This window comes from Mobula birostris, chromosome 6, assembly GCF_030028105.1.
Source record: "Mobula birostris isolate sMobBir1 chromosome 6, sMobBir1.hap1, whole genome shotgun sequence".
Classification (NCBI taxonomy): domain Eukaryota; kingdom Metazoa; phylum Chordata; class Chondrichthyes; order Myliobatiformes; family Myliobatidae; genus Mobula; species Mobula birostris.
In genome coordinates this window covers 6,893,610-6,921,108 of record NC_092375.1, presented here as the reverse complement: position 1 = coordinate 6,921,108, position 27,499 = coordinate 6,893,610, and the positions used below count along the sequence as shown (strand labels likewise).

The window sequence follows — 27,499 nt, the reverse complement described above, 5'->3', positions numbered from 1 at the left end:
TTTGTTCATTATACTTCTTGCGTTAAAATAGACACATCTCAAACCATCGGTCTGAGCGCGTCCCTTTCTCTATCACCTGCTTATCCTCCCTCTTGCACTGTTTCCAATCGTTCTCTTCCTCTGTCTCTTCAGTTCGGTTCCCACCCCACCCCCCCCCCCAGCAATTCTAGTTTAAACTTTCCCCGGTAGCCTTTGCAAACCTCCCTGCCAGGATATTTGTCCCCCGGTATTCAAGTGCAACCCATGTTGACAAATACTGTACTGTGCAGAAGTCTTAGGTGCTCCAGCTATATCTATGTGCGATAGAGTTGTCATGGGTGGTGGTGGAGGCAGGTATTTTACGGGCATTTAAGGGACTCTTTGGTAGGAGCAAGGATGATAGAAAAATGGAGAGCTATTTGTGAAGGAAGGGTTAGAGCAGTTTCAAAGGTCAATACAACATCATGGGCCAGAAGGTTTTATGTTCAATGTTTCATGTTCAATAACTCTAACCTTGTCCAATAAATGTCCTGTGCAGCACCTCTGAACTCCTTCATTTGATAAAAACTGGAGCTATGTAAATGTAGGTGTTTGTATTGTGTACAGTTCTGGTCACCGAATTATAGGAAAGATATCAATAAAATTGAGAGAGTACAGAGGAGGTTTACTAAAATGTTGCCTGGGTTTCATCTCCTAACTTACAGAGAAAGGTTGAACAAGTTGGGTCTTTATTCTTTGAAGCGTAGAAGGTTGAGGGGGGCCTTGATAGAGGTGTTTAAAATTATGAGGGGGATTGATAGAGTTGACGTGGATAGGCTTTTTCCATTGAGAGTGGGGGAGATTCAAACAAGAGGACATGAGTTGAGAGTTAAAGGGCAAAAGTTTAGGGGTAACATGAGGGGGAACTTCTTTACTCAAAGTGGTAGCTGTGTGGAATGAGCTTCCAGCAGAAGTGGTTGAGGCAGGTTCAATGTTGTTGTTTAAAGTTAAATTGGACAACTATATGGACAGGAAAGGAATGGAGGGTTATGGGCTGAGTGCAGGTCAGTGGGACTAGGTGAGAGTAGCGTTCGGCATGGACTGGAAGGGCCGAGATGGCCTGTTTCCGTGCTGTAATTGTTATATGGTTATATGGTTTGTTGATGTTGCTTTTATCCTTCCCTTTGTCTCAGAGTTTGGAATGCCAGTTCCACCTCCTCGACTGCCGGATCCCAATCTGATCCCTGGAATACCCTCCAAGCCAGAAGTAACGGACGTCAGCAAAAACGGGGTCACACTGATGTGGCAACCAAACCTGAAGGTGGGAGCCACCCCTACCTCCTACATCATCGAGGCCTTCAGGTCAGTTTCACCTCAGGTTTGCCACCGCGTTTCACTGCATCTCCAGAAGGTGCTGCCTACTATCGCTGAAGGGTCGTACTGATAATGGAAGCCCTTCCCTTTTTCCAGCATCCCATGTGACCAGAATCCTGTGTTGGTCACAGGTCAAGGGTCGTTCAAATGTTCTTCATGATGTTCTTATTTATTTAAAGCACAAAATGCAGAACAGTACAGCACAGAAACAGACTCTTTGGCCCACAATGTCTGTGTTGAACATGATGCCAAATTAAACTAAATCTCTTCAGCTTGCACATGATCCACATTCCTGCTTTCCTTGCACTTTTGTACATAGGAGCTCCTTAAACACACGGCATTTCCCCCCAGCAATCAGACTTCTGCATGGTCCATGAACATTAACAAGCTCACGATTTACTTTCTTTTTGCTCTACCTATTTTGTCATCTAACAACACACACAAAATGCTGGAGGAACTCAGCAGATCAGGCAGCAACTACGGAAGTGAATAGATTGTCGACGGCCGAGACCTTTCTTCGGGACTGAGAAGGAAAGGGGAAGATGCCAGAATAAAAAGGTGGGGGGAGGGGAAGGAAGCTAGCTGGAATGTGCTTTATCATAGCTTAAAGTAAATTTTTACGCATTACACCGTACTGCTGGCGCAAAACAGCAAATTTCATGGTTTAAGACAGTGATAATAAACCTGATTTAGATTCTATTGTTTCCACTTTCACTGCCACCTCTGGCAGTTCATTCCAGGTATCCAACACTCTTTGTAAAAAACTGACCCCGCACATTTACTTTTAACTTTTCCCCTCACCTTAGCACACATGCCCTCTAGTATTTGACATTACTATGTTGTAATTAAAATTCTTAACTGCCTCTATCTCCCCTGTATCTATTCTCTTATAATTTTGTAAACCTCTTTAAGGTCTCCCCTCAGCTGCAGAGAATACAACCCCAGATTGTCCAAACTCTCCTGATAGCTCATGCCCTCTAATCCAGGCAGCGTCCTGCTAAACCTCTTCGGTGCCCTCTCTGAAGCATCCAAATCCTTTCTGCAGTGAAGTAACCAAAACTCTGTGCAATACTCCAGTTATTGAATATTCAACCTCAGAATAGAGGGACATCCATTCAGAACAGGGATGAGGAGGAATTTCTTTAGCCAGAGGGTGGTGAATCTGTGGAATTCATTGTCATGGACGGCTGTGGGCGACAAGTCATTGGGTATATTTAAAGTGGACGTTGATCGGTTCTTGATTAGTCAAGAGTGTCAAAGGTTATGGAGAGAAGGCAGGAGAATGGGATTGAGAGGATAAACGTGTAATAGTGAAGCAGACTCATGGGCCTAATTCTGCTCCTATGTCTTATGGTCTTAAGTGTAACCTAACCAAAGTTTTGTATACTTGCAACATATTTGCTTTACTGCCATCATGGAGGAGGTACAGGAGCCTGAAGACCCACACTCAATGTTTTATGAATAGCTTATCCCCTCTGCCATCAGATTTCTGAACAGACGATGAACCCATGCACACTAGCTCACTATTCTGCTCTTTTTGCACTACTTATTTATTTTTTATACATTTCTGATGATAACATGCTATCTTTTTATGTATGGCACTATCCTGCAGCTACAAACCAACAAATTTCATGATATGTCAATAAGACCATAAGGTCGTAAGACATAGGAGCAGAATGAATCCATTCTCCCCAGCATGGCTGATTTATTAACCCTCTCAACCCCAATAATTATAAACCTGATTCTGATACTGATTCACTGCTTAAGCAATGAAGGCAGCATGCCACATGTCTTCTTACCTCCCTGTCTACTTGCTTATAGAACATATAACATAGACCACTACAGCACAGTAGAAACACTTCGGCCCACGAAATTGTGCCACTCTTTTAACCTACTCTAAGATCAATCTAACCCTTCCCTCCCACATAGCCCTCCACCTTGCTGTCATCCATGTGCCAATCAAAGAGTCTCTTAAATATCCCTAATGCTGGGATTCCCACCCTGTGTCCCAGGGACTCCTCGGTTAATGGTAGGGGTCCATGGCATGAAATGGGTTGGGAACCTGTGCTCAGATGTATCTGCCTCTCACTACCACCCGCGGCAGGGCACTCCACACAACTCTCTGACATCCCCCTTATGCTTTCCTCCAAACACCTCAAAATGATTCCTCCTTGTATTAGTCATTTCCGCTGACCAAATTGCTGGGAGCTCTGAACTTAGCTGCTAAGATCCCTGTCTCTGGACACCAGTGCTGTGAAGGCTTCTGCCATTAGCTCTACACTTTTCCATTCAGTTTCACCTCCCAACCTGAAACACCTGACGTTTGCTCTGATTGAACTGTTTATGAGATGCAGCTTGGAGAAGTGGTGGTCCTCTTGAGCCACCACACGGTGGTGAAGATGCTCAGACGGTGCTGTAGGAGAGGAGGTTCTGGGAGTCAGACCCATCCATGACAAAGCAATGATGTTAAATTTCTGAGACCATGGATAGTGTGGGATTGGGCAGGGAATCTACATGTGGTGGTGTCCCTATTTATCTCCTAGCCTCGTCCTTCATGGTGATAGAGATTGGAAGCTTTAGAGCAGCCTTGGTAAGGAGCTAATGTTAATTGTGGGTCAAAGGTTAAAGTAAAATTTAAAGCATTGCTTGAGAGGTTCTCGATTAGTCAGGTTATGAGGAGAAGGCAGGAGAATGGGTTTGAGACGGATAATAAATCAGCCATGATCAAATAGCAGAGCTGACTCAATGGGTTGAGTGGCCTAATGCTGCTGCTATGCCTTATGGCGAAAAATTTACCATCAAATGACCAGTGTGGCCTCCTGTATATCGGTGAGACCCAATGTAGATTGGGAGATCGCTTTGCCTAGCACCTACGCTCCATCCGCCAGAAAAAGCAGGATCTCCCAGTAGCCATCCATTTCAATTTTACTTCCCATTCCCATTCTGACATGTCAGTCGACGACTGACACAATGAGGCCTCACTCAAGTTGGAAGAGCAACATCTTGTATTCCATCTGGGTAGCATTCAACCTGATGGCATGAACATTGATTTCTCAAACTTACAGTAATACCCCCCACCCCCCCACACCCCTCACCAATCCCCATTCCCATTTCCCTCTCTCACCTTATCTCCTTATGTGCTCCTCACCTCCCTCTGGTGCTACTCTCCCTTCCTTTTCTTCCATGGCCTTCTGTCCTTTCCTGTCAGCTTCCCCCTTCTCCAGCCCTTTATCTCTTTCACCAATTGGCTTCCCAGCTCTTTCCTTCACCCATCCCCTCTCCAGGTTTCACCTATCACCCACTGCCTTGTGTTTCTTCCTCCCCGCTTTCTCTGACTTCTCTTTTTTTCTCCAGCGCTGAAGGGTCCTGGCCCGAAATTCCAACTGTATGTATATTTCCGTAGACGGTTCCCAGCCTCCTAAGTTCCTCCAGCACTTTTTATGTATTGCTTGGATTCCCAGCGGCTGCAGAGTTTCTCTTGTTTGTGTGGTCAAACTACACGTTTGTTACCATATGCTACCTCAAGACTTATTTTCTTGCAGGCAATAAAGAAATATAATAGAATTAATTTAAAATATACATAAAAACTGATGAACAAACAAAGAGAACGAATAAATAAATACCACAGAGAGCATCAGCTGGAGAATCCTTGAGCCTGTAGGTTGTAGGATCAGTTCAGAGTTGAGGTGAGTCAAGCTGTCCACACTGGCTCAGGAGCCTGACATTCTCAGGTCATAACGGTTCCTGAGGCTGACTGTGGCCATTGTTTGTCAGCGGTGTATGGAATGCATGTGCAGGAAGGTGAATGGGTCAAACAGGTGAGCTCAGCGTCTGGATTGGAGAGCTCAGAGTATTTTATTAGCTGGCGCACAGCTTTTGAACGAGGGGCTTGAAGCTCTCCAACACTGGAGAAATCGGTAAACAACCGCAGGAGAGCTTGTCTTTTGCCAAGCCAACACTGGGGGTGCGGGTGATAGCACCAACTCCAGCCCAGGTGCTGAGCCACGCCAACCCTAGTGGAGCACACCGTCCGTGCCTATTTGAGGGTTTGTTAAGTGTCCCTAATCTATTTGCTGTTACCACCACCTCTTTCATTGTGTTCCAATACATTCAGCACTTCCCGTGTGAAAACAACTTACTTCTGACATTCCCCCGACTGTTCTTTCCATCAATCACCTTAAAATTATGCGTCCCTGTACTAGCTATTTAAACCCTGGGGAAATGTCTCTGGCTGTCCACTGGATCTGTGCATCTTACCATCTTGTACACCTCTATCAAGTCACCTGTCATCCTCCGTCACTCCAAAGGGAAAAGCCTCAGCTCCTTCAACCTGTCTTCATAAGACATGATCACCAATCCTGGCAGTTTCCAGGTAAATCTCGTCTGCACTCACTCTGAATCTCTACATCGTTCCTATAATGAGACCAGGACTGAACACAGTAATCCAAGTGTGCTCTAACCAGGGTGTTATAGATCTGCAGTATTACCTCGTGACTCTTAAACTCAATTCCCTAACTAATGAAAGCCAGCACACCATACGCTTCCATAACCAAGAGGCTTGAGGGAGGTTGTTTCAGTGTTTGGGATCTCGCAATGTTCTGTGGTCTCACTCAGTCCCTGTGGTTACTTCTCACAGCCACTCTGCGGGCAGCAGCTGGCGAACTGTGGCAGAGCGGGTGAAGGCCGAAACCTACTCCGTCAGGAGCCTGAGATCAAACGCTGTCTACCTATTTCTCATCCGTGCTGTCAATGCCTATGGTATCAGCGATCCCAGCCCAATCTCGGACCCCGTCAAAACACAAGGTAAGAACAAGGATTGCAGAAGTCAACGTGGTTTGTATTCGTGGGAGTGTTTGTAGAGGGACTGTCACTCTCTATCTAACGCATGGTGTCTTGCCATGGGGAGTGCATGCCGGGACAGTGTAGGGGGAGCTTCACTCTGTATCTAACTGTCCCTGCCCTGTGAGTGTGTGATGGGACAGTATAGAGGGAGCTTCACTCTATATCTAACTGTCCCTGCCCTGTGAGTGTGTGATGGGACAGTGTAGAGGGAGCTTCACTCTGTATCTAAATGTCCCTGCCCTGGGAGTGTGTGATGGGACAGTGCAGAGGGAGCTTCACTATGTATCTAACTGTCCCTGTCCTGGGAGTATGTGATGGGACAGTATAGAGGGAGCTTCACTCTGTATCTAACTGTCCCTGCCCTGGGAGTGTGTGATGGGACAGTATAGAGGGAGCTTCACTCTGTATCTAACTGTCCCTGCCCTGGGAGTGTGTGATGGGACAGTATAGAGGGAGCTTCACTCTTTATTTAACTGTCCCTGGCCATAGACACTGTTCAGCTATGACATCAGGTAGATCCTTATGTTTGCTGGGTGTGTGATGGATGAGTGCTGAAGATGAGAGCGCTGTTGGAGGTGTTGTATTTCGACTGGTAGTGAATCTTACGTTGTTTATTTTCTGCAGATGTTCCTCCAACTGGCCAAGGAGTGGACCACAAGCAGGTGCAGCGGGAGCTTGGCGAAGTGGTTGTCCATCTCCACAATCCCATCACCCTCTCCTCATCCTCTATCCAGCTTCACTGGACAGTAAGTTGTGACTCTACATTTCGCTGTTTCCTTTCAATTTGTTTTGTACTTGAAGCTGAATAGTGAGGTAGTTTTTGGGCAGAGTGAGGTCATCATTGGTTGCAGTGAGGTCGTTGTTGGCACAGTGAGATATTATTGGTCACAGGTGAGGTCGTTATTGGGTGTAGTGAGGTAATTGGGCAAAGTGAGGTCATTATTGGTTTCGGTGAGGTCATTGTTAGGTGCAGTGAGGTGGTGTTGGGTGCACTGAGGTCTTGTTGAACACAGTGAGATCATTATTGGTCGCAGTGAGGCAATTGTTGGGCACAGTGAGGTCATTATTGGAAGCAGTGAGATCATTGTTGGGCACAGTGAGGTCATGTTGGGCACAGTAAGTCTCTAATGGATGCCACTCATCCTGAGTTCATTGCTGGGTTGGTGGGCAGGTTGCTTGCCTGGGGAAATTGAGAAGGTGCATTTGGAACACAGGACGCCGAGCAGTACGGCACAGGAACAATCCCTGTGAACTACAATCTCTCTGCCAAATACGATGCCAAATGAAATCAGACAAGGTCCATATTCCTCCATTCCCTGCATATTCAGGTGTCTGTCTCATTATTCCTTTTCTGTACACTATTTTGTAAATTACGAACATTTTTATTTTTGTTCTTTTATGCTGCCGCAAAACAAATTTCATGTTGTATAAGTCAGCGACAATACATTTTATCATACTTATACTTTATACTTTATTGTCGCCAAACAATTGATACTAGAACGTAAATCATCACAGCAATATTTGATTCTACGCTTCCCGCTCCCTGGATTACAAATATTAAATATTAAAAATAGCAAAATTAGTAAATATTAAAAAATTATATTATAAATCATAAATAGAAAATAGAAAAATGGAAAGTAAGGTAGTGCAAAAAAAACCGAGAGGCAGGTCCGGATATTTGGAGGGTATGGCCCAGATCCGGGTCAGGATCCGTTCAGCAGTCTTATCACAGATAGAAAGAAGCTGTTCCCAAATCTGGCCGTACGAGTCTTTAAGCCCCTGAGCCTTCTCCCGGAGGGAAGAGGGACGAAAAGTGTGTTGGCTGGGTGGGTCGTGGCCTTGATTATCCTGGCAGCACTGCTCCGACAGCGTGCGGTGTAAAGTGAGTCCAAGGACGGATAATTAATGTAATATTATTACATTGCTCTTATCAAGCAGCCTCTTAAACCCCACTAATGTATCTTCTTCCACCACTACCCCAGGTAGCATATTCCAGTTACTCATCACTCTGTGTAAAAATACTTGCCCCTCGCATCTCCTTTGAACTTTTCCACTCTCAACTCTGGTACTTGCCATTTCTATTGTGAGAAAACAATTCTAACCGTCTACTAGATCTAGGCCTCTCATAATTCAATTAACTTCTATCAGGAAGTGAATCTCAGAACTTTTCAAGGTGAGGTTGTTTCAATGTCCTAAAGTTGGAAGCGGAGCAGGCAAGTAATGCACACCATCTCCCACACAGGATGTTGTATTAATGGCTAGATAACTCTGGGCCAAGTTAGGGAATGAAGAACAAGTTATCTGGTGGTTCAGGGACATTGTACTGTTTCCATTTAATGTACAACAGTTACGTCCTTTCATTCCCTGCCGAAGACATTCCTTCACTGTCTGTAACCAGCAACTGGCAAGATGTAATGCTGGAACATGGGATCAATCCTGAACAGGAGGGGGCCACTCAGCCCATCAAGCCCATACTGTCTCTTTGCAGGAGAGTCCGAATATTCTTTTTCCCCCAATACCTAACTTGATAGCCAGCTCCAACAGAGATAAATAGCTATGATCAGAATTAAAGGTGGTTCATTAAGATGGACATTTGATGGAGGATCCTCACCACCCAGGACATACCTTCTTCCATGATGACCATCAAGGAGCCTGAGGACACACACTCAGTGCTTTAGGAACAGATTTATCCCCTCCACCATTAGATTTCTGAATGGTGCATGAACCCATGAGTTCTACCTTACTACTTTTTGCTCTCTTTTTGTACTGCTTATTTAATTTGCACGTATATATGTGTAAAAATAATACAACAATTTAATATAGTAGCATAATAATGCATTGATATTAATAATATATTATGTAATGTTAATAAAAGCAACAAATTATTATATTAAATCATTATATTATGTTAATAATATATTATTAATACTATTATTTATATATTTCTGTGTAATTTATGGTATTTTTTATGTATTGCACAGCTATAAAACAACACATTTCACTGTGTATGTGAGTGATCATAAACCTGATTCTGATTCTGATTTGGAGTTTGTAAGGTAAAGGAGCATCGGAGTGAAATGTCCGCTGTGTTCTGTATTGGTCTCCCTATTTTAATGTACTGGGAGCATTTTAGGGAATGTTTACTGGAATAGGTAGGTTGCCCTATGAGGATAGGACTGGCTTCTATCCACTGTAGACTGATGACTTCAATGAAATGAATAAGATCTGGAAAGGGTTAAATGTATGAGGAGCTTTTGATGGCTCTGTGCTTGTACTCGCTGGAGTTTAAACAACGGCCTGGGTACAGTGGACGAGGAGAGGATGTCTCCTCTGGTGGGGGAGTCTAGGACCTGAGGGCACAGTCTCAGAATAGAGGGACATCCCTTTAGAACATGAGGAGGAATTTCTTTAGCCAGGGTGGTGAATCTGTGGAATTTGTTGTTATAGATGGCTGTAGAGGCCAAATCATTGGGTATATATAAAGACGCGGTTGATAGCTTCTTGATTAGTAAGGGCTTCAAAGGTTATGGAGAGAAGGCAGGAGAATGGGGATTGAGAGTGGAAATAAATCAGCCATGATCAAATGCTGGAGCAGACTTGATGGGCCAAATGGCCTAATTCTGCTTCTGTGACTTATGTACTTAAGGCCTTCTGGTCTGTCCACCCACACCCTCCCCTCCACGTGCTCAGGTTGACCAGCCGTCGCAGTACATCCAGGGATACAGGATCCTTTACAGGCCGTCTTCACCAGAGGGGCGGCCGGAATCCGACTGGTCCATCTTCGAGGTGAGGTCGGCCACAGATCGAAGCGCCGTGGTGCCCAGACTCCGCAAGGGGCTGGGCTATGACGTCAAAGTGAGGCCGTTCTTTAACGAGTTCCAGGGCGCGGACAGCGATGTGAAGTATGCCAAGACTCTGGAGGAAGGTGAAAATCGAATCCTTTTGCCTTTGATCTGGTCTCTCTCTCTCCTCCTCATATTCCTACCTCTCATCCCAAAAGCCCTCGCTGTTCCATTCTTGCTTTCCAATCTGAGGTTTCTGTCTTGCTGGGACTAGACAGTATAATAGATTGGCCCAGTCTAGCTGGGACATTTATCCTGTTTTTGTGCTGTAGTGGGCTTCCTGAAATGAAACTTAAGGTATACACTCAGTGATCATTTTATTAGGTACCTCCTGTACTCAATAAAGTGGCCACTGAGTGTATGTTTTTGGTCTTTTGTTGCTGTAGCTCATCCACTTCATGGTTCGATGTGTTGTACATTCAGAGATGCTCTTCTGCACACCACTGTTGTAATGTGTGGTTATTTGATTTACTGTCACCTTCCTGTCAACTTGATCCAGTTTGGCCATTCTTCTCTGACCTCTCTCATTCACAAGGCATTTTCACCCACAGAACTGCCGCTCACTGAATGTCTTTTGCTTTACGCACCATTCTCTGTAAACTCTAGAGACGTGTGTGAAAATCCAGGAGATCAGCACTTTCTGAGATACTCAAATCATCGCATCTGGCACCAACAAGCATTTCACTGTCAAAGAGACTTAGGTCACATTTCTCCCCCATTCTGCTGTTTGGTCAGAACAACACCTGAACATCTTGACCATGCCTGCATGCTTTTATGTGTTGAGGTGCCACCATGTGATTGGTAAATTAAATATTTGCATTAGTGAAGAGATGTACAGGTGTACCAAATAAAATGGCTAATAAAAGTACTTTGAACTTTGAACTTTAGCATTTCTGACTCGCAGATTGTCCATGTTTCAAGCAGTTCCCAAGAATATAATGCTGGTTTAACTCAGGAAGTTCACAGAAGCAGAACCTAGCTCTAACCTGGGCAGTACTTGTACAATGAAGGCTGGGAAGGGACCTTGGCTTCATAATGTGTCGTTAGTTGTAGAGTTCACAGTTTTGTGCCTGATTACATGATGCTAACTCCAGCTGTCGTTTCCCTCTGTGAATGAACAGTGCCAAGCGCACCACCGCAGGACATCACAGTCACACTGAACAATGGTAACGGAACTGGAATCATTGTTTCTTGGCAACCGCCTCCCGAAGACTCTCTGAATGGTGACCTACAGGAGTACAAGGTAAAGCCCCATCGCTGAACTTCCATTACTGGCCCATAAACTTCACGCTTAAGAGCGGAGGTTGAAAGGTTCTTGAAAGTAAGGGTGTCAAAAGTTATCTGAAGAAGGCAGGAGATGATTGAGAAGGATAACAAGTCAGCCAAAATGGAAAGGTGGAGCAGACTCAATGGGCTGGAATGCTTCATTCTGCTCCTGTTACTCACGGTCTTGTCGTCTAAACCTTTTAGATCCTGTCTTTGATTGATCTAAGGGTTCAGAATCAATATCTGGTTTATTTTCATTGACATATGATGACATCCTTCTCAACCACATCCTCCCACCTTCTCCCCATAATCTTTGATGCCCTGACTGATCAAAAACCTATCAAACTTCATTGTAAATATACCCAATGACTTGGTGTCCATAGCCATACTGTACCTGGCAGATTCGCCAATATATGCTAAAGAAACTCTACATCTCTATTCTAAAGGAATGTCCCCCTAACCTGAGGCTGTCCTCTTTGCTCTTAGACGATTGGAAGTTGGAAACATCTTCTCCACATCCACTCTATCTATGCCTTTCAATAGTCAGTAGGCTTCAATGTGATCCTTCTTCATTTTTCTGGACTCCAGCAAGTACAGGCCTTGAGCAATCTAAAGTTGCTCATATGTTAAACATATGATAGACAAAATAAATATAAATAGTGCAAAAGACAAGATTCTTCTGAGGTTCATGGGTTCGTGAACCATTCTGAAATGTGATGGCAGAGAGGAGGAAACTGTGGGCCTTCAGGCTCCTGTACTTCTTCCCTGATAGTAATAATGAGAAGAGGGCATGTCCTGGATGGTGAAGATCCTTCATGATGGATGCCACCTCACCTTCTTAAGGCACCTAATTTTGCTCTTTTGTGTCCTGGTCTTATAAACACAAGATATTCTGCAGATGCTGGAAATCCAGAGCAACACATATAAAATGCTGGAGGAACTCAGCAGGTCAGGCAGCATCTATTGAAGTGAACGAACAGTCGACATTTTGGGCCAAGATCCCTCGTCAGGAGTGGAAAGGAAGCAGGAAGAATATGGTTTCTTGAAGATATCCTGGATGGTAGGGAGGGTTGTGCCCACAATGGGGCTGGCTGAGTCTACAATCCTCTGCAAGCTCTTGCAATGCCTCCCCTACATCCTGCCTGTTTTACGTAAATGCACCTGTGATGTTTCTCTTGGTCTAAGACCAGTACATTGTACTATTGATGTTAACATTGGCAAAGCACATTGTATCTCAGTGGTAAACACAAGGAATTCTGCAGATGCTGGAAATTCAAGCAACATACATCAAAGTTGCTGGTGAACGCAGCAGGCCAGGCAGCATCTCTAGAAAGAGATACAGTCTATCTCAGTGGGCTATGTTTTCCTTCATCTCATGAGTGAGAGGCTGCGGGGGTTTCCAACCTGGGTTCTTGGTTAATGTTCAAGGTCCATTGCATAAAAAATGTTTGGATCCCCTGCTTTAGAGAGTGGAATAGTACAATCACCACCAAATCTGAGAGGGGAAGGACTATCTGCAGTGTCATCAATTGATAATCTGAGGCCCCGCCTCTCCCTCACGGGAATGTGCACGATCCCGCAATCACTGCTTTGAAGAGTTGTGTATACATTGTTTATCACTGGGGTAACACTTTGCAGTTCTATTCACCCCGTTATAGGATGTGGACACTGGAGATGGTGCAGAAGAGGTTCACCAGGGTGTTGCCTGGATTAGAGAGCACAAGCTACAAGGTTGGACAATTTTGGGTTATTCTTCCTAGAGTACCAGAGGCTGAGAGGAGACTTAAGAAGATTTTTAAATTGTGATGGTCCTTGATGGAGAAAATAGTCAGAATCTCTATTTCCCCGGGTAGAAATATCAGACACTAGAGGACGTGATTTTAAGGCTGGCAATGGGGAATTTTAAAGCTTACATGAGGAGCAAGTTGTTCATGCAGAGTGGTGGGTACCTGGAATTGGTGACCAGAGGTGGTACTGAAAGCAGGCAGTCTGCTGAAGTTTAATACACAATGCCGCAGGAACTCAGCAAGTCAGGCTAAATCTGAGGGGTGGGTGGGTGGGGGAGGGGGATAAACTGTTGACATTTCATGAGGCCCTAGTGAAGGTTGTCGGTCTGAAACATCAGCTGCTTATTCCTCTGCATAGATGCTGCCTGACTGAGCTGAGTTCCTTTAGCATTTTGAGTGTGTTGCTCAAGATTTCCGACATCTACAGAATTTCTTGTGTTGGAGTTTGAGGGGTTTTTAGATAAACACGTGAATATGAAGGGAATGGAGGGATTATGGATGATAGGAGAACATTTAGTATAAATTGGCGTTAAGATTGGCACTACGTTCTGGGCCAAATGGCTTGTCCAGTGCTGTATTATTTGTTGTTCTATTGAGTCGTAGAGCCATAGAACACTGCAGCAAAGAAACATGCCCTTTGGTCCATCTAGTCTATGCCTAGTCTCATCGAACTGCACTTGGACCATACCCATCCTATGCAAGTATCTATCCTAACTTCCTATAAATATTATAATTGAACCTGCATCCACCACTGCCACTGGCAGTTCATTCCACACCCTACCTCCCTCTGAATGAAGAAGTTCTCTTTCAGGTTCCCCTCAAACAATTCATCTTTCATCCTTAACCATATGACCTCTAGTTCTAGTCTCTCCCATACTCAGTGGAAAAAAAACCTGCTTGCATTTACCCTACCTATACTTATCATATCCTGAGAAGCATAGTCACAGTGGCCTTGATCCTTTGAGCCAGTCCTTCTTCTGATGCTCCAATATTAGAACATAGAACACAGAAATCTACAGCACATTACAGGCCCTTCGGCCCACAATGTTGTGCTGACTATGTTACCTATTCTAGAAACTGCTTAGAATTTTCCTAGCACATGTCCCTCTATTTTTCTAAGCTCCGTGTACCTATTTAAGAGTCTCTTAAAAGACCCTATTGTATCCACCTCTACCACCGTTGCTGGCAGTACATTTCACGCACCCACTACTTTGTCAATATTGCCGATGTCCTTCCCCCTACAACCCCAAATCTCGCCTCCCCTTTATCTGATGGAGTTGGGCTTGTTCTCTCTGGGCTCTGGGAATGGGCTGTTGTTGGTGGGGATGCATCCCCATCTGCTGGACAGGGCAGGTGTTGCAGGTGATAACGATGGGTCTCTCGCTTGTGGTTGGGGCTCACTGTCCTTTTTTCATCTCCACCGACCAGATAACCCTCAGCTCTCCTATCGCGAGGCGGCAGCTGAATCAGCTTCCAAGGCCAATTAACGGTCGTAAGTCATCCCTGCACCTTGAAATGTCTTTATGGCTGCTGGTGCATGTTTAGTTCTCACAGAAACTGATAGGTTTAGATTCTATTATTGGGATAGCAAGACTTTTGCCCTCAAGACCTCAGGCTATGGGTAGAAAGCAGGAAGGGGAGAAAGTGGTGGGAGTCTGGGTCACTGTAAAACTTAGTAGAGGTGTTCAAGATTATGTAAGTTCAAAATACAGATGATGGAAGTCTAAATGCTGAGTTCTTCTAGTGATTTATGTGTTGCATGATGATGTGTGTTGTGTGTGTGTATGGTTGCAGTGTGTGTGTTGTGTCTGCCAGCATGTGTGGGTTGTTTTTGTGGATTGAGTCTATATGTATGTGTTGTACCTATGTATCTGTTGTGTCTGTATGTACATGCTGTGTTTGTCTGTGTTTTACTTATGTGTGTGAGAGAGTGTGTGTATCTGTGCATTTGTAAATATGTTTAAGTGCGTGTGTGTGTGTGTGTGTGTGTGTGTCTGTCTGTCTGTCTGTCTGACCCTATGTAAGTACACACTGCGTCTCCCTGTATACATATCTATATACATATCTGTATGTGTGTGTGTGTGTGTGTGTGTGTGTGTGTGTGTGTCTGTCTGTCTGTCTGTCTGACCCTATGTAAGTCCACACTGTGTCTCCCTGCCCTCCCTACACTGGGGACCCTCTTCTGCCATCCCCACCCCTACCTCCCTGGCAGTGCCTGCCCTCATCCCTGCCTCCTCTCCCACTCTAGGTCTGGTGTCTGGCCAACGAGAGTCGCTTCCACATCAACAGAACGGTGGTGGCACCCGCCCTCTCTGTGACCATCCCCCACCTCACCCCGGGGCTCCGCTACCGTGTCGAGGTGTCAGCGGCTAACTCTGCCGGAGAGGGAGCCCGGAGCGAGCCCCGCTATGTCCAACTGGGTGAGTGGCTGCACTCCCGCATCCTCTCCCTTGACCTGTATTCCCTGCTATACCTTCTCCTACCCTTTCCTAACTCTCCTTCTACCCCATCTGCTTCCCACCCTCCCTATCCCCTGACTTACCTACCTCTGCTACAATAATAAACCCTCCTACCCCCTCCTCCACCTTCAGCAGCTCTCCTTCCTCCCTCTCCTCCCCCACCTACCATCACCCCCTCCTCCTCTACCTACATCCCCTCTCCTACTCCCTCTTCTCTCTCCTTCTACCCCCATCCTCCATTCCACAACCCTCCTACCTCCAGCCCCTTTACCCCAATCTTCAATCACTCCTACCCACTACCCCTTTTCGCACCCCTTCTACCAACCCTCCCAACCCCTTCCCACAACTCCTTCTACCTGACTCTCCTAACCCCTCTCTTCCCTTGACAAACGTTCCATTCCGAAGTCTATGCTGGAGGCGGGAAAACATTAGGGTGTGTGTCTTCAGGCTCCTGTCCCTCCTCCTTGATGGTGGTAACGACAAGAGGGCATATCCTGGATGGTGAGAGCCCTTCGTGATGTGGGTGAAGGGTAGGATATGGGAGTTAACCTGAATTTGGAGGTTCCATTGGGCGTTAGGCTGATATTCACTGGTTTGTACTGGCCCTCAAGCTGGGAGTGGGGAGGGTTGAGGACAGTCGTGCCAGTGTGGAAATGGGGAGGGGTGATGCACTGGCCTGCAGCCAAAATCGCGGGATGCAGACAGAGCCCCAGAGCACTGCTACCTTGCGGAATGACAGTAGCATAGCGGTTAATTACAACATCAGCGACTCAGGTTCAATTCCCACCAAGCAGCTTACACATTCGCCACGTGGTTTTCCACCGGGGGCTTCAGTTTCTTCCCACATTCCAAAACTGACGTATCTGCTGGTAGTTTAATTGGTCACCTGGAGGTAATTTGGCGGCACAGGCTGGTTGGGCTGGAAGGGCCTGGTAAATGTAATCAACGATCAAGACTCAACTTTATTTGTATTAGGAATTTGCTGTAACGTGTTGGTCAGGATGTGACATGCAACAAAAAACAAACAACATTCAACAATTATAAAGAATTACGATTTTTATTATTTGAGCTAAAGCATTGGAACAGACCCTTCCAGCACCCTGAGCCACGCTGCCCAACAATCCCCTGATTTAGTCCTCGCCTAATCACGGGACAATTTTCAATGACCAGTTAACCTACAAACCAGTACGTCTTTGGACTGTAGGAGAAAACCAGGGCACCTGGTGGAAACCCACATGATCATGAGGAGAACGTACAAAGTCCTTACAGGCAGCGGTGGGAATTGAACCCGTGTCGTCTGTACCATAAAGCTCTGTGCTACCATGCCGCCCTAAATTATATATATATAAAAAAGAAAGTTAGGGGTTAAAGAGCATTTATTATAAATAAATCAAAGTCATATTTATATAAATAATTATATATGTGTATATATGAAAAAGACAAATTAGGGGTTAAAGAGCATTTACTATAAATAAATCAAAATTATTTGAAATTCAAAAATTCAGTCTCATACCATTGGGTGTTAGGCAGAGTATAGCTGATGGCCTTAGGGTTTATATCAAGCCTCACACCAGCAGTGGGTAGAGCTGAGGTCAGACAGGTCGATGTGGGATCCGAGAGACATCCCATCGGGATGTGGGCAGAGGACTCTGCAAGTCTGGTGTGGATTGTCAGCAACTGCAGTGGGCTAGATGACCAGGTGTAGAGAGTGCCTGATCTTCTTGAGGCTTCCAAGCCACTCACCGGTGATTCCTTCTCTCTGCAGATTCCTCGGGGAGGCTGACTCCGGAGCACGAGGGGCAGGTCAGCCTGGCACAGCAGATCTCGGATGTAGTAAAGCAGCCGGCCTTCATTGCAGGGATCGGCGCAGCCTGCTGGATTATCCTGATGGTCTTCAGCATCTGGCTTTATCGACACAGGAAGAAGCGGTCCGGTCTAACCACCAGCTACGCTGGTATGAGGAAAGGTGTTGTGTTCCCATCTTCTCATCTATCTGTCCCTCCCTGGGAGTGTGTGATGGGACAGTGTAGAGGGAGCATCACTCTGTATCTAACTGTCTCTGCCCTGGGAGTGTGTGATGGGACAGTGTAGAGGGAGCTTCACTCTGTATCTAACTGTCCCTGCCCTGGGAGTGTGTGATGGGACAGTGTGGAGGGAGCTTCACTCTGTGTCTAACTGTCCCTGCCCTGGGAGTGTGTGATGGGACAGTGTAGAGGGAGCATCATTCTGTATCTAACTGTCTCTGCCCTGGGAGTGTGTGATGGGACAGTGTAGAGGGAGCTTCACTCTGTATCTAACTGTCCCTGCCCTGGGAGTGTGTGATGGGACAGTGTAGAGGGAGATTCACTCTGTATCTAACTGTCCCTGCCCTGGGAGTGTGTGATGGGACAGTGTAGAGGGAGCTTCACTCTGTATCTAACTGTCCCTGCCCTGGGAGTGTGTGATGGGACAGTGTCGAGGGAGATTCACTCTGTATCTAACTGTCCCTGCCCTGGGAGTGTGTGATGGGACAGTGTAGAGGGAGCATCACTCTGTATCTAACTGTCCCTACTCTGGGAGTGTGTGATGGGACAGTGTAGAGGGAGATTCACTCTGTATCTAACTGTCCCTGTCCTGGGAGTGTGTGATGGGACAGTGTAGAGGGAGCTTCACTCTGTATCTAACTGTCCCTGCCCTGGGAGTGTGTGATGGGACAGTGTAGAGGGAGCTTCACTCTGTATCTAACCCTTGTCATGCTTGCTTTGTGTGATGAGACTGTGGTTGGGGAATTTTATTCTGAACTAATCCACTGCAGACCTTTAGTGATGGTGCCGCACACTCATGTCAAGGTGTGAAGTCCTGCATCTAGGCAGAGTGACAGTGAAACATAATCCTAAGTCAGAATGGTGTGCAACTCCCAGTGGGACCTGCTGATGGTGTTCCCATTGTCCCACTGGAGGTCTCAGGTTTTGGGTGGTGCTTTAGGAGCCTCCTTGGCTAAAGGTCTTGACAATAACACACTGAGGCCACAGCAAGTGCACAGCCTCTGGTGAGTGAGTGTGTGTGTGTCTGTGTGTGAGTGTTGTAGAGACTGTGGGAGAAAGAGAGTATGCATGTCTGGGAGAGAAAGAAAGAAAGTGTGTGTTGATGAGTGTGCATTTTAGACCAGCGGTCCCCAACCACCGGGCCGCAAAGCATGCGCTACCGGGCCGCAAGGAAACGATATGAGTCAGCTGCACCTTTCCTCATTCCCTGTCACGCACTGTTGAACTTGAACATAGGGTTGCCAACTGTCCTGTATTTGCCGGGACATCCCGTATATTGGGCTAAATTGGTTTGTCCTGTATTTCCCCTGCTAAGGTAGAGCGTTCCTATGAAACCTTTCGTGCCAAAATGGCGTAAAGCGAAGAAGCAATTACCATTAATTTATATGGGAAAATTTTTTGAGCATTCCCAGACCCAAAAAATAACCTGCCAAATCATACCAAATAACACATAAAACCGAAAATAAATAACACTAACATATAGTAAAAGCAAGATGATATGATAAATACACAGCCTATATAAAGTAGAAGTAATGTATGTACAGTGTAGACAGGAAGATGAAGGCAAAACCAATTTGTGAGGAAAAAAATCGGCACGCATGCGCACACAGGTGCCCGCGCATGGCTTCATGGTTATGGTAGGCTTTCCTAGGGTAAAGTGTTCTGGGATTTGACTGCTACTTTTGTCCCTTATTTGGGAGTGAGAAAGTTGACAAACTAACTGTAAAAGACATGTTGAGGTGAGTTTAACCCTACTTGAACACCAACACCCCCCCCCCACCACCCCCGGTCGGCTGGTCTGCAAGAATATTGTCAATATTAAACCGGTCCGCAGTGCAAAAAAGGTTGGGGACCCCTGTCTTAGAGAGTGTCTTTGTGTTTGTGTGTGTGTGTGTGTGTGTGTGTCTGTCTGTCTGTGTGCACACGCCCATGTGCATGTTTTTCTCTGAGTCTCCGTGTGTGTGATTGCCTCGAAATGTCCATATGCATGTGACTGATTGTATGTATGTGTAATTGTAACCTCCTATTGGACGACGTTCCTTGCACCCCCTGAGGTGGTGTACGGAGATGGGATCAAGAACCACACTCTGCAATTCCCCATGAGGATTGGGACAATGCTGTGCACAGTACGAGCTTCAGTTCCTTCTGTTTGCGCTCCACCCCCTGACTCATAGACACAAGGACATAAGACAAAGGATCAGAATTCGGCCATTCAGCCCATCAGGTCTTCCTGCCATGCCATCATGTTTGATTTATTATCCCTCTGAGCCCCATTGATGATCAGAGTAATACACCATGGAAACAGCCGCTTTGGCCCAACTGGTCCATGCCAGCAAAGTCCCAACCCAGATCACCTCATTTGGTGGCAGTTGGCTTGTGACCTATAAAAAAAAGTTTGTTAGTGTACCTGCCTGAATCATTTCCTCTGGCAGCCCATTCCACATATTGATTTCTCTTTGTGAATCGAAAGTTGTCCTTAAGTTTCAATTCTATCTTCTGTATCTAAACTTAACCCTTTGGCATCCAGTTGTTGTTTCCAGCTGTGGGAAAAAATAATTGAATTATTCCATTTCACTCTATCTAAACCTCTCATTTAAGGAGACCTAGAGTGGAAAATCTTGCTCCATGTCCTCCTTCCACCCCTTTATGCTGCCTGCCTCCCCGAGAACCTCGACTGTCTAATTCTCTCCACAGAAGCTGGCTGACCTGTTGGGTTCCTCTAACATCTTGTTTGGAGTAAAAGAGGCTGAGAGGGGATCAGAATCAGGTTTATTATCACAGACATACTGCTGTATGTTGTGTATTCTGTTGTTTTGTGGTAAAGTGTGAAAGACTAAAATTACTATATGTTATAAGAAATAATTTTTAAAAAGTAATGCAAAAGGACAATAAATACTGAGGTGGTGTTCATGGGTTCAATGTCCATTCAGAAATCTGATGGTGGAGAGAAAGAAGCTGCTCCTAAAACAGTGAGTGTGGGTCTTCAGGCTCTTGTACCTCCTACCTGATGGTAGCAATGAGAAGGGGGCGTGACCTGGGTGGTGAAGATCCTTAATGATGGATGCTGTCTTATAGACATAGGTTAGGATAGATTTGAACACGAAGGAAGAAGGAAGCGGTTCCCAATGGTAAGCAGCTTATCACTGCCTCGATAAAATAGCCAGAATAATCAAGGCTCTTCATTTGTGTAACTGGAGCCACACCTGAGTGAGTGACCTGCCTAGGCCCGGTTGGAGTGCAGGCCAGCCAGTGGAGATTTGTCCTGCTTTCCTGTGAACCTTTACCTCCTCTCACTCTGCTCAGTGTCACCTGAGATCAGGAGCCTCACACTGCTGGTCCGCAATGTTCAAAGTACATATACATTACTGTATACTACCCTGAGATTCATTTTCTTGCAAGCATTTACAGTAAATACAAAGAAACACAATAGAATCATTGAAAAACTACATACAAAGACTGACAAACAGCCAATATGCAAAAGAAGACAAACTGTGGAAATATGATCAGAGATTAAGGGAGCTAGGGCTTTACTCTTTGGAGAGAAGGAGGATGAGAGGAGACATGATAGAGGTGTACAAGATATTAAGAGGAATAGATAGAGTGGATAGCCAGTGCCTCTTCCCCAGGGCACTACTGCTCAATACAAGAGGACATGGTTTTGAGGTAAGGGTGGGAAGTTCAAGGGGGATATTAGAGGAAGGTTTTTTACTCAGAGAGTGGTTGGTGCGTGGAATGCACTGCCTGAGTCAGTGGTGGAGGCAGATACACTAGTGAAGTTTAAGAGACTACTAGACAGGTATATGGAGGAATTTAAGGTGGGGGCTTATATGGGAGGCAGGGTTTGAGGGTCAGCACAACATTGTGGGCCGAAGGGCCTGTACTGCGCTGTACTATTCTATGTTCTACGTTCTATACAAAAAAAAGTAAATAAGTAATAAATAATATTGAGAAGATGATTGAAGAATTGTAGAGTTGTAAATAATATTGAAAATGTGAATTGCAGAGTCCTGGAAAGTGAGTCTGTAGATTGTGGAATCAGTTCAGTGTTGATGTGTGTGTAATTATCCATGCTGGTTCAGAAGCCTGATGTTTAAGGGGTAATAACTGTTCCTGAACCTGCTGGTGTGGAACCTGAGGCTCCTGTACCTCCTTCCTGATGGCAGCAGCAAGAAGAGAGCGTTGCCAAGATGGTGGGGTTTCTTAATAATGGATGCTACTTTCTTGCAACAGTGCTCCTTCCAGATATGCTCATTGGTGGAGAGGGTTTTTTTGCAGTGATGGACTGGGCTATATTCACCACTCTTTGTGGCTTTTCCATTCCCTGGAGCTGACTGCTCCAGTCTCTCTATTTGCAGATACATTGTTAATTGTTTCCCACTCTTACCTGTGCAGGGCAATCTCTTTGTCTCTCGCCTCCAACCCCCACCATGGTTTAGAATTCTTTAGTGCGTTCTGCTTTCCCTGTCCTCCTGGAAATCGTGTAACTATGGTTACTGTTTTGTTGTTTCTTTTGATAAATACGCTGTCATGCTCTGAGAGGAGGCTTGGAGGACGGCTAACAAAGGGAGCTGGTTAATGAGGTCTGCGGCCTCTCAGCTCAGTTGGAGAATCAAACTGGGCTCCTGGCCATGGGAGACAACAGAGAAAGGCCAGGGTGCTCGGGAGACTGAGCCACTGTCAATGGTGTGGCAGGGTTGGGTTAGAATCACACTGTGGCATTAAACAGCTGGTATGGGGCATGGGGAATAGTCACAGAGTACTACAGCACAGAAACAGACCCTTCGGCCTATCTAGTCCATGCCAAACTGCTATGCTACCTAGTCCCACTGACCCACACCTGGACCATTTATTTGTATAAAACGACAGAAGCTTTTTCAGCCACTAATACACACGATGATCAGGAATTTACAAAAGTATATACCATTTCAAATTAAAATATGGTTACAATCATCTATAAAGCACCCAATTCCCTGGGAGGGGGCACCGTTCTCAGATCTCCCTCACTGTACTCATTGGGACCACATGCTCCTTCTCCAAGGACACCCGGGCACAGCAGCACAGAGCTGAAGGGTAGCCCCATCAGATATTCAATTAGGGGCTGCAACCTCTCACGCTCCATAAACACATGGTACATTGACTCCTCCCAGCCTCAGACCATAGACCCCTATACCCCTCCCATCCATGTAAATGGGTCAAATGGATAGGTGTAGGTTTTCACAGGAAGGTTTGTTTTACTGGCCATTTGCATAGGGCTTTGTACTTCTGTCCTTGAATTACCCTGTAGCTCTCTTTATGATACAGAATCAAAATCAATCTAATGGCAGAGAGGAAGAAATGTTGCTGAAAAGCGGAGAGTGTTCTCAGGCTCCTGTGCCTCCTCCATGATGGCGGCAGTGAGAAGAGGGCACATCCTGGGTGATGGAGATCGGTAATGTTGGATGTCAGCTTTTTGAGGCATTGCATTTTGAAGGTGTCCTGGATTCTGGGGAAGGCTAGTGCCCATGATGGAGCTGGCAGGGTTTACAATCCTCTGTAGAATTTTCCGGTCCTGTGCATTGGCTCCTCCATATCAAATGGTGATGCAACCACTCTGAATGCTCTCCATTGTGCATCTGCAGAAATTTGCTGGGGTGGTTGGTGACATACTAAATCTCCTGAAACACTTAATGAAGTACAGCCGCTGACGTGCCTTCTATGTAATTCCTTGAAAATGTTAGACCCAGGATAGATCCTCAGAGATGTTGACCCCCAGGAACTTGAAACTGCTCACCCTTTCCACAGCTGATCCCTCAACAAGGGCTGGTGTGTGTTCCCTCAACTCCCCTTTCCGAAAGTCCACAAACAATTCCTTGGTCTTATTGACGTTAGGTGCAAGGTTGTTGTTGCGACACCACTCAACCACCTCAGATTTTATGAAGGTTTACTGTAGGAGTAAGCCCTTCTACCCATCTTGTCCATGCTAACATAGGTGCCTTGCTGAGCTGGTCCCATTTCCCTGTATTTGGCACATATCCTTCCAGATCACAAATGTAAAACATAGAACATCACTGCACAGTACAGGCCCTTTGGCCCACAATGTTGTGCTGACCTTTTAACCTACTCTAAGATCAATCTAATCATTCCCACCCACACAGTCCTCCATTTTCCTAGCGTCCGTGTACCTCTCTTAAGAGTCTCTTAAATGCCTTAATGTTTCTGCCTGTACCACCACCCTTGGAAGGGTATTCCATGCACCCACAACTCTCTGTGTAAAAAACTTACCAATTGTATTCCCCCGATACTTTCCACCAATCACCTCAAAATTACGGCCCCCTTATGTTAGCCATTTCCATTCTTGGGAAAAAGTGTCTAGCTGTCCGCTCTCTCTATGCCTCTTATTATATTGTACACCTCTATCATGTCACTTGTCATCCTCCTTCCCTCCAAAGAGAAAACCCTAGCCCACTCAACTTATCTTTGTAAGTCATGCCCTCTAGTCCAGGCAGCATCTCTCTTCCTTCTACCAACATGCACGAACATAGACTTCCTACATCTGTCCAAGTTCTTCTGCAGACTCCCTGCTTCCTCGACCTTACCTGCCCCTCTACCTATCTTCGTATCGTCCATGTACTGGGCCACAAGCCATTAGTTCATGAAAGGGGCATGGGGCAAAGTAAAGCAAGTCAGTGGAACCTTGGATGTTTGAAATTATTGCAGAACAATTGTGGCTTCATTGGGAGAAGGGTGAGGAGGGAGGTAGCTGGAGTGGACTAATCAATGGACTAATATTCAAGGACTCTTCATCTCATGTTCTTGATATTATTCAAGGGAAAGAGAAAAATAAAGTACAAATAATAAATTATTTTATTTTATTTTTCTCTTTCTCTTTGTATTTGCACAGTTTGTTGTCCTATGTACTTTGGGTGTTTGTCTATCATGCTGGTTGTGGTCTTTCATTGATTCTATTGTGTTTCTTTTTAACTTACTGTGAATGCCGACAGGAAAATGAACCTCAGGGTTGTATATGGTGACATACATGTACTTTGATAATAAATTTACTTTGAACTCAGGGTGAATAAGTTTACTCTCAAGGAGACATGGACAAAGCTGACAGGGTTGCTTCGGTAACTGATCTTACAGCCAGCGATTTGTGGGTCTGTTCTCCTTGCTCTCTGCTGTCTGATAACCTCTCTTTTGCTTCTTTCTTTCAGTCCCTTCTTTCACCTTTACACCAACAGGTAAATATCCCCGTGTGCTTCCTTCCTGCATGCACTATGGTGTTTGTGACTTCCCCTCCGGCCCCCACCCCCTGAGTCTGAGGACGCACCCCATGCTTTTGAGCAAGATCAGTCTCATAGTCACACCCTTGCTCCAGTTACCCAAAGCACGGTGATGATGCATCAGAAATATTGGTGGGTCTTAGTTGACTCTGAACCTTTACTTCCATCATGCGAGCTTGGTCAAATAGATCAGAATTAAGTTTATCATTATTGGCATACAGTATATCGTGAAATATGTTGTTTGTGACAGCAGTATATTCTAATACATAAAATATACTACAAGTTACAATAATAAATAAATAGGTCATGCCAAAAGAGAAAAAAAAAGTACATGGGTTCATAGACCATTCAGAAATCTGATGGTGGAGGGGAGGGGAAGAAGCTGTACCTGTAACGCTGAGTGTGTGTCCTCAGACTCCTGTGCCTCCTCCCTGAGGGTAGTAATGGGAAAATGGCATGCCCTGGGTGGTGGAGGTCTTTAATAATGATTGCCACCTTCTTGAAGCATCGCCTTTTGAAAATGCCCTAGATGCTTCAAGCTTGGGCTTGTACTCGTTGGAATTTAGAAGATTGAGGGGGGATCTGATTGAAACGTATAAGATCCTAAAGGGATTGGACAGGCTAGATGCAGGAAGATTGTTCCCGATGTTGGGGAAGTCCAGAACGAGGGGCCACAGTTTGAGGATAGAGGGGAAGCCTTTTAGGACTGAGATTAGGAAAAACTTCTTCACACAGAGAGTGGTGAATCTGTGGAATTCTCTGCCACAGGAAACAGTTGAGGCCAGTTCATTGGCTATATTTAAGAGGGAGGCCCTTGTGGCTACGGGGGTCAGGGGGTATGGAGGGAAGGCTGGTACAGGGTTCTGAGTTGGATGATCAGCCACGATCATAATAAATGGCGGTGCAGGCTCGAAGGGCCAAATGGCCTACTCCTGCACCTATTTTCTATGTTTCTATGTTTCTATGCTGGGGAGACCAGTGCCCATGATGGATCAGGCTGCGTTTACAACAATGCAGCTTGTTCCAATCCTGTGCATTGACCCCTCCATACCAGATGGCAATGAAACCAGTCAGAATGCCCTCCATGGTACATCTGTAGATATTTGCCAGTCTTTGGTGACGTACCAAAGCACTTGGAATTTTGGTGTTTCTCCAGCTCTGTGTTTTTGAAGGACACTCAGGGACTGAATAGCCTGCTATTGGAATCAGGCAGCACAGAAGAAGGACATTTTCTCCATCCCAATTTTCCAAAAGAACTGCAGTTCGAACCTTTGCATTTGTCCACTGCATTGCTACTGTTTCAGTGTGCTCTGCCCCTGTCTCTGCTGTTCTTCTGTGATGGTGATCATTGGATACCGGGCACCATGGTAACACAACAACGCAATGAGATTAGAGCTCAAGGTGACAAGAGTTTGGAGTTCACATCTGGCATCGTCTGTAAGCAGTTTCTACATTCTCCCCATGAACCATGTGGGTTTCCTTCCACAGTCCAAAGACGTAACAGTTAATGTATTAATTGCTCATTGTAAATGTTAGTGTTAAATAGGTGAGGTGTTGGGTGGCGTGGTTTGTCCAGCCAGGAAGAACCTGTTCTGTGCTATGTCTGTAAATAGTAAAGGTCTTGTGTTATTTGATGCATTGAAGGGATTTTGAGAGAAATGTTACTGTTTTAGCCTAATGAGTAATTTATTGAGGATACATCAGAAAGCAAAAGAAAATATGTTTGATATCTGACATGAAGCAACATGTTCTCGCCTGAGAGAGAAACGTGTCCTTAGAGAAATGGAGTAAAGTTTCGCAGCAATGGACTTTATTTCAGAGGTAGCAAAGAGATACAGGGCATAATAGATGTTGTGAGGGACAAGGAGTGTGGAGATGCAAGGAGATGGAGACCAGGGGTGACTGGATAACAAGAATGTGGGCATTTTAGAATCAAAATCAGGCCTATTGTCACTGGTATTTGATTTGAAATTTGTTGTTCTGTAGCACTGCAATACATAGTAATAAAAGCTATCAATTATAATAAGTACTGTATATATAAAAAAAGAAAATTAAACAAAAGTAGCAGTGCAAAAAGGGAGGAAAAAAACATTGAGATAGTGTTCATGAGTTCATTGGCCATTCACAAATCTGATGGTGAAGGGGAAGAAGCTGTTCCTGAAACATTGAGTGTGTGTCTTCAGTCTCCTGTATCTCGTCCTTGTTGGTGGCAATGAGAAGTGGGCATGTCCTGGGTGATGGTGGCCCTTAATGATGGATGCCGCTTTTTTGAGGCCAAAGCTGAGCGAGGAAGGGGCATTAATTACAGTGTTGTAACAAGGAGCTAAATAGTGCAGATGCTGAAAACCTGAAATAAAAAAAAACAGACAGCAAGAGGACATTGATCCGAGGCCTTTCACTGTAGGAAAAACATAGAACAGTGTCTCACAGTACAGGTCCTATGGTCAATGATGTGCCAACATTTTACCCTACTCTATCTAACCTTTGGATTATTCTTTTATCCTAAGATCAACCTAACTCTTCCCTACCACATTTTTCATTCATCAGTTTGCCTACCTAAAAGTCTCTTATATCCCCCTAATATATCTGACTCATCCACCATCCTTGGCAGATCATTCCACCCTCTGTGTAAAAGACCTACCTCTGACATCCCCCACACCCCTTTACCAAGAGCAGGTTAGTAAGTTT

At 45.3% G+C, this 27,499-nt stretch overlaps 1 protein-coding gene across 2 annotated transcripts in view; it reads left to right on the top strand.

Moving 5' to 3' along the window:
• The window catches only part of robo1 (roundabout, axon guidance receptor, homolog 1 (Drosophila)), a 368,472-nt gene that overhangs the window by 289,405 nt on the left and 51,568 nt on the right, over nt 1-27,499 (top strand). Inside the window, exons 11-17 of one of the 2 annotated variants that reach the window (XM_072259842.1) lie at nt 1,152-1,320; nt 5,969-6,135; nt 6,799-6,920; nt 9,865-10,099; nt 11,138-11,259; nt 15,318-15,489; nt 17,294-17,494. In XM_072259842.1, the coding sequence (XP_072115943.1) occupies nt 1,152-1,320; nt 5,969-6,135; nt 6,799-6,920; nt 9,865-10,099; nt 11,138-11,259; nt 15,318-15,489; nt 17,294-17,494 (1,188 nt within the window). The remainder of the gene's footprint in view (nt 1-1,151; nt 1,321-5,968; nt 6,136-6,798; nt 6,921-9,864; nt 10,100-11,137; nt 11,260-15,317; nt 15,490-17,293; nt 17,495-27,499) is intronic. The other variant, XM_072259841.1, reaches the window with a different exon arrangement.